The sequence below is a fragment of the Bison bison genome, unplaced genomic scaffold (genome assembly GCF_000754665.1).
Source record: "Bison bison bison isolate TAMUID 2011002044 unplaced genomic scaffold, Bison_UMD1.0 scf7180017864327, whole genome shotgun sequence".
In the NCBI taxonomy this organism is placed as follows: Eukaryota; Metazoa; Chordata; class Mammalia; order Artiodactyla; family Bovidae; genus Bison; species Bison bison.
In genome coordinates, this window is record NW_011494899.1 from 4999495 (window position 1) to 5012619 (window position 13125).

Sequence of the window (13125 nt, forward strand, 5' to 3'; positions counted from 1 at the left end):
CCCCCAATCTCTCCCTCCACCTGCTCGGAGCGGCGCCGAAACCCGCACACGTGGGAGCCTAGCCTCAAGCTCCCAAGCTAGCGGCCAGACGGGCAACCTCGCCCGGCGCTCACCCTTCGTCCCCGGCCCCCCACCAGGAAGAGGCAGCTCTCTGGGGAGCGGGGTGACTGGCTCTCGGCGCCTCTTTCATCCTTGGACCTCGGCAGAAGCGGGGAGGGAGTTTCGTTCTCTTCAAACTGATCCTCCACCCCCAGGAGCTTCCCACAACCTCTACCTTGTTCTGTTACCTCGCAGACAGACAAGAGACACAAAGAAAAAAAAAAATCTACCGCCCCTCTGGTCCCATCCTCCAGCCTGGAGTTGGGAGGAAGAAGAGAAAGGAGTATATCTTTTCTCCCCAGCCCGACTCGGGGATCCGGCCAGATCCGGGCAGCAAGGAACCCCGAGGTGGCCCAGAGAGAAGAGGTAAGGTTGGAAGAGTCAGAAACCAGCCACGGTGAGCGAGGGAGCGAGAGCACGAGAAAGAAGAAAATATCCAACAAAACCACGCTAACGCGCCCCCTACCTGGGTGCAACATACTTTGGAAATAGAAGATGACCAGGATAAAGGATCCCAAGCAAGTGGCCAGCACCATCCGGCAAATTCTGTTCATCCTCATCACTTCCAATAGCGCCGGCTTCATGGCTTTGTCCTGGCTACGGGAACCCGGGTGTCCGGGAGGCGCTCCCGGAGCGCAGGAGCGGACCCCGCGGCGCGGAGCGGAGCCCGGGAGGCGCAGGACAGGGCTGGGCAAGGATCGCTGGGAGGATAGGGGTTGGCTTCGCGGCTGCTCTCGGAGCCCCCAGCCCCGGGCAGGGGTGCGGAAGGCGCCGGAGTTGCTCTGGAAGTGCGGAGATGCGTGGACCCGCCGGCTGCGCGCTCTTGCTCCTCCCGCGGCTCCTCCTCGCCTCGCCGCCGCCGCCGCCGCCGCCTCCGCTCCCGCCGGCGGCCGCCGCTGCCTCCTCGCGGGCCGGGAGACTGGAGTGCGAGCGGTGATGCTGGTGGTGGTACCGCCGCCGCTGCCGCTGCGCTGGCCGCTGTGGCTGTCGGACCGGCCCCCTCCCTCCTCTCCAAAGGCTACTTCATTGCGCTCCAATGATCTATATATTCCGGGGCTGGGTTTTACCAAATGCAACTCGCAGCCCCCGGCGAGGGGAGGGCGCCTGCAGAGAGCCGGGCGGAGGGCGGGACCGGAGCGCGGGGGCGGAGCGTCTCGCTCCCCCCGCCCCTACCCGGGATTTGGTCGCGTCCAGCTGTTTCCCGGGGAGTGAGCGCCGCGCTCCGCAGGGTCCCAAAGGCCCTCAGTCCCGGGTCCGGCCGGCCGCCGTCTGGAGCTTGTGTGTCAGCGTTTCCATGACAAAACCCGGAGGAAAAACACACGAATAAAATCGCCTCGGTGCCGCCACCCCCTCCTGCCGGCGTGTGAAGAGGGAAGTGGCGGGATGCGGGTCGGGCAAGCGTAGCGCGAAGGGGTCCGGCGGTTTGTGCTGATTTCAAAGCCCTGGGCAGGGTAGCCGGCAAGTTGTCCCAAGCCCCCTGGGAGCGAGTGCTCTTTACCAGAGTCTCGGAATAGGGAGGTTTCGTTTTTGTTTTTCCTTTTTTTCCCCTTTCCAATGGCAGCCCAGAGCAAGCGACGTTTTGGAAAGGGGTTAAAGACGTCTGGCTTCAGGTCAAGGTTAGGAAAACTGCATAACTCGCAGGGGTCAGGCGACAGCTGAGCTTTCCTGGGGGTTTATGCAGTCTCTCTCTCTCTCTCTGTCTCTCTGTGTGTGACACACATACACACGCATATCCCCAATCAGGGCAAAGGAGGTTTTGTGGATTTTCGAAGTCTGATTTTCCAAAAAACAGAGCTCCCTCCACATCCTCAAAGTGCGAGTCTTAGAAGGGTGGATGGGAGAGGAAGCCCCCACGGAGTCACTCCTCCCAGGACAACTGACTGCTGGAAAAAAACCAGCCCGCCTTAGCACTGGCAGGTAAATGGAAAGATGGCGTTGCTTTCTTGTGTTGTGTGAAGTGATTTAAAAATTCCAATTCCGTGCGTTTAGGTTGTTTAGCAGTCAAGGTGGCTGCAGGTAACAGTGCAGAGATCACCTAGTACTAGCTGGAGAAAATCGATTACTGTAGTCGGCTCATCTAACTACCTAGAATGGATAATCTTGTTGTTCTGCCCTTTGGGAATTCCCTAAGCAAAGAGAAAAGACTGTTATAGCCTTTTATTTTCCTCATAAATTTACAGCATGTTTTTAAAAGTTAAAGGATTATTTAAACTCTAACAATAACATATAGCAGGAAAAAAGTTACTGTAAAGACTAAGTTTTGCACACATTATCAAATCTTTAGGCTTCCCTGGTGGCTCAGTAGGTAAAGAATCTGCCTTTGATTTCTGGCTCTGGAAGATCCCCTGGAAAAGGGAATGGCTACCCACTCTGATATTTTTGCCTGGAGAATCCCATAGACAGAGGAGCCTGGCAGGCTACAGTCTATGGGGTGGCAAAGAGTCAGACACAACTAACACTTTCACTTTTTTCATCAAAGTTTTACTACTATGAACACAATTAATAATAAGATAATGGGTCTTTGCCTGCCTCTCATGTAGCAAGCATTTGATACTTACTGAATCTGAATGTAATGGGCCTTATCCTTCTCTCAATACATCAGAGACACAACATGCAAACAGATATATGCAGCGAAAACCACCTCAACAACCTGGGTTCCCTTCCCCACGAAGTCTTCCTCCAGCAGTTGTAAAGCAGAGAAACTAACAAAGTCAGCAGCCTTGCCTTTGATTACAAGAAGACAATCAATTACAGCACAATATTTATGTAGCCAGTTTGTACTGTATTAATTTGTGCTCACTTGTAAATGAGCTGCATAATAAAGGCAGTCGAGCTGAACAAGATCCAGTACATTCCCCAGTGATTTCCACCCCAGGAGCCCAGGGATGGGAACTGACTTACCCATCCACCCGCCCATCCTTGATCAGGGCAGAGAATCCCTGCAGTTAGCATGACTAGATGGGCATTTGCAGTGCTTGGCCTGGAATAGCAGGCTCTCATTTAACTCCTACTTTTACAGAGCAGGCTGGGCTTTGCTTCCAGGTTACCCAATTGGTCCCTCATCTCCCAGGGCAGAGACCACACTGTACCAATACAAAAGCCTGGACACGCATAAGACTGTCTGGGAAGTCACAGGGAGGTCAGAAGCGGAATCCCTGATGGGTCAGGAGGGGTTGAGTTAGCCCATGTGGTGAGGAAGAATGAGGAACCATGCCCTGAATCCATTTCTGCATTCTCACAGACCCAAACATTGGCTTCCCAGGTGTCGCAGCGGTAAAGAATCTGCCTGTGGAGACAGAGGAGATGCAGGAGACGAAGTTTCGATCCCTAGGTAGAAAAGATCCCCTAGAGGAGAAAATGGCAACCCACTCCAGTATTCTTGCCTGGATAATCTCATGGACAGAGGAGCCTGGTGGGCTACAGTCCATGGGATCGCAAAGAGTCGGACACAACTGAGCATACGGGCACACAGGCCCAAACAAAACAGTGAAGAATAAGGTTCTGACAGGTGAAACTACCACCTCTTCCAAGAAGCCTCTCCTGATTTCTCACCTGGAATAGCCTCTTTCCCCCTCTATGTTCTGAGCAGTAGGTTCAAACCCCTCTTGGGTCGCTGTACCTACTAAGCTGAGTTTTATTCATCTCTGTTTCTCTGCAGTACTCAGCAGAGCAACTGGCGCCCGATAATCAGGTACAAATAAGTCTGAGATGGAGAAGTGATACTTTCTTGGACTAGGAAGTTAAATTAGATCCCCTCTAAAGTCTGTGGTCATGGTCAGTGGTAATGGTCTGCAATTCTGTTGTTCTATGCACGTTAGAGGTAAGAGAAAAGTTCTAATTTCTTGTCTCTTCATCACACTGCAATAAACTTCCCAACCATAACTACAGTCATTGCTTTCTTTCCATTCCTCTCCTTACAAAGCTTTGTTGTATCTTTTATGCATGCTACATGATAAATATTGACCAGATAAAGGAAAATGCTGACTGATAAAACAGAGGAGAAAAGAGATTTGATACTCTGTTTGTCTTAATTACTTATTTACTTATTTTGTTTTTGTCTGTGGTGGGTCTTTGTTGCTGCTCAGACTTTTCTCTAGTTGTCACAAGCAGGGGCTACTCTGTAGTTGCGGTGCACAGGCTTCTCATTGCCTTGGCTTCTCTTGTTGAGGAGCACAGGCTCTAGGGCCCGTGGGCTTCAGGAATTGTGGCACACAGGCTCCATGGCATGTGGAATCTTCCCAGACCAGGGGTCAAACCCATGTTCCCTGCATTGGCAGGCAGATTCCAATCTACTATACCACCAGGGAAGTCCTGATATTTTGAATTTTGCAGAGAGGTCAGTGGAAGGCTGCCTCTGAAATCAAGCTTTTTGTTTTCCCAGTGTAGCCTTCAGAACAGGCAAGGTTATGCTACAGTAACAAATGAGCCCTAACTTCACTGGCTCGGAACATCTAGGGCTTAGGTCTTAACTCCACCACGTGTCTACTGTGGGTCACAGACCCAAACATGGGCTTCCCAGGTGGCGCAGAGGTAAAGGGATCGCAAAGAGTCGGACACAGCTGAGCACACAGGCACACAGGCCCAAACATACAGTGAAGAATAAGGTTCTGACAGGTGAAACTACCACCTCTTCCAAGAAGCCTTTCCTGATTTCTCACCTGAAATCAGGTGAAAGGGGCTGAACTCATGGAATACCACATACAGGATGAAGCCAAAGTAGCCCTACCTAGAACCTGGCAATGCCCAAGAAAAGAGGATCTCTTGAAGTTCCGGCCCCCACAATTCAGTGATTCCCACCCAGAAGAGGCACATGTCGCTTCTACTCACCATTTATCAGCCAGAACTACTCACACACTGCTCCCCATCCCACCCAGATTAGGAAGTCAGAGAGCCCAAAGCATTTGGGAAATAGTCCTCCTAGCTGCAATCCTCCCATCCCTCTTCAGACCTCATTTAATCATTTTTCTAAATTCCCTTTCACCCCAAGAGCTTCTGCCCATCGGCACTGCCTCAGGGTGAGACCTGGCTAAGCCTCAGTTGATTGTAAGGCATGACTCTTACTCTCCAGGTGAAAGGGAAAGAGAAGTCGTTCAGTTGTATCCAACTCTTTGTGACCCCATGGGCTGTAGCCTACCAGGCTCCTCTATCCATGGAATTTTCCAGGCTAAAGTACTGGAGTGGCTGCCATTTCTTTCTCCAGGGGATCTTCCCAACCCAGGGATCAAACCTGGGTCTCCCCGCATTGCGGGCAGATGCTTTACCATCTGAGCCACCAGGGAAGCCCACTCTCCAGGTAAAACAACATACAAATGAAATTGGGGTCTGTCTATTTCAAAACCTGGCATGGCCCCTAGAAACTGTTGAGGAGAAAGGTCTCTGTGTGTGGATGATCTTGGGAAATTGAGAGGCGAGGAAGGAATGGATACAAAATCAGAATTCTGACTCGTGTGTGCCATCCACAGTGAACACAGACACTTGCCAAGCCCACCAGTACCTGTAGGCTGAATTCTATCCCGTTCCTGTAGGTGACACCTTCAATGTACCGTCTTGTTCAGATCTGGCAGAACTGGCTGCCAGTTTCTGGGGAGAGACCTGGGCCCAGGGCACTGGAAGACAGAGAGTTCTTTTGCATCCTTGAGGAAGAGGGGCATGTCTTAGGCCAACCTCAGGCAGGGGCCCCAGACTAGCCCCTCCCAGGAGGGGCTTTGCCTTTTTGCATCTCTCTGGCACCTCCAGCACAAAGCACGCTCAGTTAACCAGAGCACAGTAAATATTTGTGGAGTTGAATAAGAAACCGTGTGCCCACAGCATGTGGAGGTCTGAGGGTGCAGCCCTGCTCCAGGTAGGTAAACCGCGAGGACGCAAGTGGGTCACTCATGACATGGCTCTGAGCAAAGCTCTTCTTCCCTGGCCTTTCAGAACAAGGTGGGGAAGAGAGAAAGGACAGAAGAGGAAATAGAGAAGGAGGGAAGACAGAAGGGAGGGCGTAGAGGAAGAAGAGGAGAGAGAGGCACTATTATTGTTTTGCTTTCTGATGCTGCCTTTGCCCTTCCTCCGAGTTTAAGCCCGAGACTCCTCTCGCTCCCTTACTAAGAGGCCTGTCAGCCCCTCAGACCCTTGGACACGACCCCAAGCAATGTTGTACACTCAAAGGATGCCACACCAGGATATAAATCCCCATAGGCATGGTGCAGTCCTCGAGACATTAATAACAGGATTCCAAGGATGCTGTAGAAATGAGGTCGGAAGAGCATGACTGAGTTCATCTTTCTTTCCTGAATCACCCCATCACTGTATCCTTCCATGAGTTAACAGAGGCTAAAAGAATAGCCACTCCCTCGGTCCTCAGATAAACATGAGGTTACATTACTGAAAAATCTCAAGGGGCGCTTATTTAATGTGTCTTTTTCCAGTGGTCTCTGAGCTCTGGGAACCACTGTGACCATGTCCGTATCACACCTAATATGACAGTGTAGACACAAGACAGTCTAGAAATACATATGAAATGAATGATATGATTTTTACCTAGCAGCCTGCGAAGATTATAAAAAGTTGATGAAACCCAGTGCTGGGAAGGGTATGGAGAAAAGAGAAGCCATACATACTGATGGTGGAAGTGATTATAAATTGATACAAATTTTATAACATTTCTGAAAAGTCATCCAGCAATAACTTGTCTGATATCACCAAATAATTATTGAGAGAGTCAGAGCATTCATGTACTTTGTGCTAAAACCACCAAAGTGCCCAATAATTAGGGTTTGGCTAAACAAACTGTAAAACCTCCATCTGATGGAATACTCTACAGTTACTAAAAAGTAAAGTGACTAAATCAGTTAACAATGTTAAAACACAGTGTGTATATTTGCTCCTGTTTTTGGATAAACAGATATAAATAAATTTATATACATATGGCAACCCACTCCAGTATTCTTGCCTGGCAAATCCCATAGACAGAGGAGCCTGGTAGGCTCCAGTCCATGGGGTCGCTAGGAGTCAGACACAACTGAGCGACTTCACTTTCACTTTTCACTTTCATGCATTGGAGAAGGAAATGGCAACCCACTCCAGTGTTCTTGCCTGGAGAATCCCAAGGACGGGGGAGCCTGGTGGGGTGCCGTCTGTGGGGTCGCACAGAGTCAGACACGACTGAAGCGACTTAGCAGCAGCAGCAGCATATATATATATTATTGGAAAAGGAAATAGCAGCCCACTCCAGTACTCTTGCCTAGGAAATCCCATGGACTATAGCCTGCAAAGCCCATGGACAGAGGAGCCTGGCAGCCTGCAGTCCGTGGGAGTCTCAAAGAGTGGACACACGTTAGCAACTAAACAACAACTACAAAGGTATATATTATACAAGAAAGTATTAATAGTAGGTATTCCTGGGTATTGAGTTGTTTTAAATTGATTTACTGTATTCTCTGAGTGTTTTTTAAAGAGTACATATTATTTTTAAAAAAGGAAAACTACAACTATTTTCATTTTCAGAGGGAAAACTAATCTAATAAAAGGAGAATATATTTCTTCAATCACCAAGCCCCAATTAAACCCCTACTTCCTCCATGATGTTTTCTTTACTTACTTCAGCCTATGGAGATCTCTTCCTGCTTGTGTTAGACCCCTCCTCTATAATTCAGCAGGCTTCCCAGGTGGCTCAGTGGTCAAGAATCTGCCTGCCAATGCAGGAGACACAGGAGACATGGGTTTGATCCTTGGGTTGGGCGGATCCTCTGGGCAACCCACATTCTTGCCTGGAGTATTCCATGGACAGAGAAGCCTGGCGGGCTACAGCCCATGTCACAAAGAGTCAGACACGACTGAGCACTCACGAGTACACTATAATTCAGCACTGCCATATATTTGAGAGTCATTTGGTGAGCTGTACCCCATCTCCTGGGCCACACTGCATACGCTGAGGAAGAGCGACACTGGGACCTGTTGCCACAGACATCTGCTAAATACGCAGCAGATGACCCATGAGGACTTGCCAGTTAATTTCCTGATATGTTACAATGGTCTCCTGTTGCTACCTACCCCGGGCCAGACACTGCTAACATGTGACACACACCACCACTAATCCTCATCTCAATCACACAAAGACAGCATGAGCATCCCGTTACGTGTGTTGTGTGCGCATGCTCAGCCACTCAGTCGTGTCCAGACCTTTGCGACCCCCATGGACTGTAGCCCACCAGGCTCCTCTGTCCAAGGAATTTTCTAGGCAAGAATACTGGAGTGGGTTGCCATGCCCTCCTCCAGGGGATCTTTCCAACCCAGGGATCAAACTGCGTCTGCCCATCTCCTGCACTGGCAGGCAGATTCTTGACCACCGAACCACCTGGAAATCCCCACATCCCATTACGCAGATGACAAAACTGAGCCTCAGAAAGATTAAGGGACTTGCTTACATTGGCACTGCTGTCATATGCTTGTAGGACGTGGATCTGAACCACAATTACGTGGCACCAAGACCCACACTTCAGAGTGGATCAACCATGTCTCTATCCATACTACAAACATTGAACAGCACCTCACCTAGACTTCTCACCAAGATCAACCTAATCAAGATCAACCCTTCAAGGAGCTTGGGGGCAGAGGTCATATAAATGCAGGGGAATTAGGGGTCCACCAATCAGGAGTTAATGGAGAGATTTTCCACTAGTCATCTAGATTCTGGCCTTTGCACTCACAGACATGCTCACTTTCACAGCCTTTCCTAGTGCAGGTCAAATCTCAGTGACTTTTAAATCATGGTTTAATATCCCTTCTCTCACCCTACAACAGTCATTTAGATGGGAGGATAAGTTGAGTCTGCATAAAAGATTGGTTCAATCAATATTCACCTTCGTTTTTTCCTTTTTGCCCTGGGGTGTAGTGAAAAGCCATGCCTCTCAGAGTTGTTTATGACCCTCGGTGGAAATGAAAGGACTCTCTATAAACCTACTGACTCAAAAGTAGTGTGAGGTGTCAGGACACACAAAAAGAGGAATTATCAACATATTTAGGGTGAAAGATGTTTTTTCTGAAAACCATCTCTTGCATTATGTGGGTAGCCTGAGAAATATTTGTTACATACTTGTCTTCAAAATACTAAACTCCAGTATATCAAAAGAAAAGGAGCAAAGTTAAACAGCAAGCAAAATCATGATGGAAACTTTCATTGAGGGAGACAGAGAGGAAGGAGGAAGAAAGGGGGAGGGAGAGAGGAAGGAAGTTGAATAAAGGAGGGAGGGAGAGACAGGGAAAGAGAGAAAAAGAGAAAAATGAAGGGTGAAACTATGATATATAATGAGCTCATATAAAAACTAATAATGCCATCAAGTCTCAGTAGACATATGGACAAACACCACGGACAGGATTCTTCACATATACAGAAAGGAAATATAGCTTGATAATAGAACTAGGAAAGACACAAACTCAAAAATTTAAGAGAAGCAAACCAAAACAAAAAGATGCCATATTCGTGTATCAGAGTAGCAAAGATTTGTATGAAATGATATGTTTCCCTTTGAACAAGCCCCTCGGGAGCACAGGTTTCCCTTATCCTAGCAGAGGGGCTGAGATACCAAGTGCGGTTACGTATAACACACAAAGTATGACAGCCACCAGCCCTGCTACAACCCACTACAGACAGTGATAGCGATGACTTTACTGGAGCGGCCCCTAAGGACTTGGTTCTAGTTAAAGAGACAGCTCTCCGCTTCTCTGACCTCCCTGATCCCTGTGAGCTACTGAACAGTCTTTAAAATATTCATGATCTTCTTAGCTAGCAGAGTAGTTGCCTTTAACCGAGAACTCTGATTGACACACACTTGACTTTTCAAAGCTCACTTTCTCCATGGGAAAATGCAAGGAATGATGTGTATTTCTAAGTGAAAAAAAAAACCAAATTACTGTATGAGTCTAACTATATGACATTCTGGAAAAGGCAAAACTATGGAAAGAAAAAAATAATCAGTGGTTGCCAGGGATTAGGGGGAAGGGGGAATGAAGAGTTGGAGCATAGAGGATTTTTAGGGCAGTGAAACACACTCTGTATAATACCTTAATGGTGAGCAAACCCTCATGGAAACTATGGACTTTGGGTGATTATAATGTGTCAATACAACTTCAGTTGTGATAAATATTCCATCAGGCAGGTTGTGCATGAGTTGGGCAGGCATATGAGAAATCTCTACTTTCCCTCACTTTTGCTGTGAACCTTGAATTGCTCTACAAAATTGTCTTAATTTTAAAAGGACATCGTCAAGTATTTTTTTAATTAATTAGTTTATTTCTTGGCCACACCTCAGCTTGCAGGATCTCAGTTCCCTGACCAGGAATTGAACTCAGGCCACACGCATGAAAGCCCAGAATCCTAACCACTAGGCTACCAGGGAACTCCCTAAAAAGACATCTTTAAATTATAGGAAAAGTTTATGATTTAAAGAATTTAAATTTAAAGATGGGACTAAGCAACCTTTAAGATTCTGGGGCAGGTTGAATTGAAACCTGATATTTCCAGATTCCTGTAGTTGGATCAGGTCAGTGCCATTAATAATTGGAACTCAAACAGAGATCCTTTTATACATGACCTCTACCAGGAGTTGGAGCGGGGTGTATCGCCCTCAAAATGATGTTTCTCAAAAAAGAGCAGGTTGAATGTTGGGCGCTGGCAAACAACAAGCATCTTGGAACACAAATCTTATTCTGTGGAGTCAAATTTTTAATATTCAAGATGTTAAATAATCTCATTATAATAATGATAAACCCAGGGCTCTGAAAATGAAACTAAGAATGCTGATCAGCAAGGGAGAGCAGCAAGGACTAATTGCGCACAGCAGGGTGTGGATTTTCAGAGCCAAGGGAACAGAAGGATTATGCCTCAGAGAGAGTGCAGTACCTACCGTGTCTCAGAGGCAGGAGTTCTGATATCCGAGATCAGCCACCAACTGATCGTGTGGCTTAAGTCATTCTCCTTCCCTGGGACTCAATAGGCACCTGAGATAAAGCCACAGAAATTCAATATCCAGATACCTATGTGTTTGTTAGGATATGTTGAGTAAAAGGGCTTCCCTGGTGGCTGAGATGGTAAAGAATCTGCCTGCCAGTGTAGGAGACCCAGGTTCAATCCCTGGGTTGGGAAGATCCCCCAGAGAAGGGAATGGCTACTCACTCCAGTATTCTTGCCTGGAGAATCTCATGGACAGAGGAGCCTGGTGGGCTACAGTCTGTGAGGTCGCAAAAAGAGTCCAACATGACTGAACGACTAACACACACACCAGTAAAAGGACTCAGGTAGTAACTCTCACTGGTAACAATCTCTGGCGGGTGGGGAAGGAGCCATCTCTTCTCCCTGGTTTTAACGGAACGTCAATACCATTTAGATAAGAACACGCCTCCTCTTGAGTAGTACTAGATTACGCTCAATAGAGTTGATCTTCACCAAAATCAATCATCCAGTGATACCGTTAAAGTGACTCCTGACCAAGCAACTGTATTAGAGACACTGGGAGTCAGAAATCCAGTTCCAACCAGGGGACCAAAGGGAACTTCCAGGGGCAAGGCCAGCTTTAGGCATGAGTGGATTCAAGGTTTGAAGGCACGTCTTAAGGACAGTGTCTCTTTGCAGCATTCCGCCTGCTCACCTGTGTGTCGTTCTCATTTCCAGGTGGCCACCAGGTAAGCTCCAGGCTTACCTTCTTTAGCACTGCATCCCCCTGTGAGAACTGCCTGCCTCCTTCTGAACAGCTCCAGCAAGTGTCCAGTGCTTCATTTGGCTGGGCCTGGCTATGGTCACCTGTCACTGGGACAGAGATCATGGTGTTCTCCTCAGCCAGCCCTGGACAGTATGTTCATCCTGGAGCCAGATATGAGATCAGTCCTACCACACCACAAGAAGCAAGAGTGGCGGCAGGGGGCTCCCCAGAGGCCACCACCCCAAGAGGCCAAGATGGATTCAGCTATAAGACAGGATGCCAGATGTATTCATTTCCCTCTGCTTCTGTAATAAATTTCCAAAAATTTAGTGGCTTAAAATAACATAGATTTATCATCGTATAGCTCTGGAGGTCAGAAGTGGGAAGTCAGTCTCAGTGGGCTAAAATCAAAGTGTCATCAGGGCTGTGTCGGTTCTGGAAGCTCTAGGAAGAATGTGTTTCTTTGCCTTCTCTAACTTTTGGAAGCCACTTGCATTCCTTAGCTTGTAGCCTTGTCCTCCACCTTCAAAGCCACTGCATGACATTTTCCAATCTCTCTCTCTCTGACTCTGACGCTTTATCTCCTTCTTAATAAGGCCTTATTATCTGAGTCCATCCAGATAATCAGAATGATCTTCCCATCTCAAAATCATTAACTTAGTCACATTTGCAAAGTTCTGTTGCTATATAAGGTCACATATTTATGGGTTCCAGAGATTAGGATTGGACATCTTTGTGGACCATTACTCAGACTATCATTGTGGACAGGAAAGAAAAGATTACTTTTTTTTTTTTAACTACATCTGTACCTGTCCACAGCGTACAGACGTCAGTAAAGTTGTCTCTGGCCAGCAAGGAAGGTCAGAAGTTTTCTAGGGACTTCACTGGTGGTCCAATGGAGAAGATTCCGAGCTCCCAATGCAGAGAGTCCAGGTTCAATTTCTGGTTGGGAACTAGATCCCACATGCCATAACAAAGAGTCTGCATGCTGCACTAAAGATCCTGCATGTCACAATTAAGTCCCAGTGCAGCCAAATAAATAATAAAAATTTTTTAAAAAGGAAGTTTCAGATCAGATCAGATCAGTCATTCAGTCGTGTCTGACTCTTTGCGACCCCATGAATCGCAGCACACCAGGCCTCCCTGTCCATCACCAACTCCCGGAGTTCACTCAGATTCATGTCCATCGAGTCAGTCATGCCATCCAGCCATCTCATCCTCTGTCGTCCCCTTCTCCTCTTGCCCCCAAACCCTCCCAGCATCAGAGTCTTTTCCAATGAGTCAACTCTTTGCATGAGGTGGCCAAAGTACTGGAGTTTCAGCTTTAGCATCATTCAAAGAAATC

General features: G+C 47.7%; 1 protein-coding gene across 5 annotated transcripts in view; it reads right to left on the reverse strand.

The window, feature by feature from the left end:
- CHST11 (carbohydrate (chondroitin 4) sulfotransferase 11) overlaps positions 1-13125 on the reverse strand; it is a 308394-nt gene that overhangs the window by 267584 nt on the left and 27685 nt on the right. For 2 of the 5 annotated variants that reach the window (XM_010853407.1, XM_010853405.1), the window contains exon 1: positions 581-700. The exons of 1 other annotated variant lie outside the window; for it this stretch is intronic. In XM_010853407.1, coding sequence (XP_010851709.1) covers positions 581-683 — 103 coding nt within the window. In that variant the 5' untranslated portion in view covers positions 684-700. Of the gene's footprint in view, positions 1-565; positions 807-13125 lie in introns of those variants that run through there. 2 more of the 5 variants (XM_010853406.1, XM_010853404.1) reach the window with 2 other exon arrangements.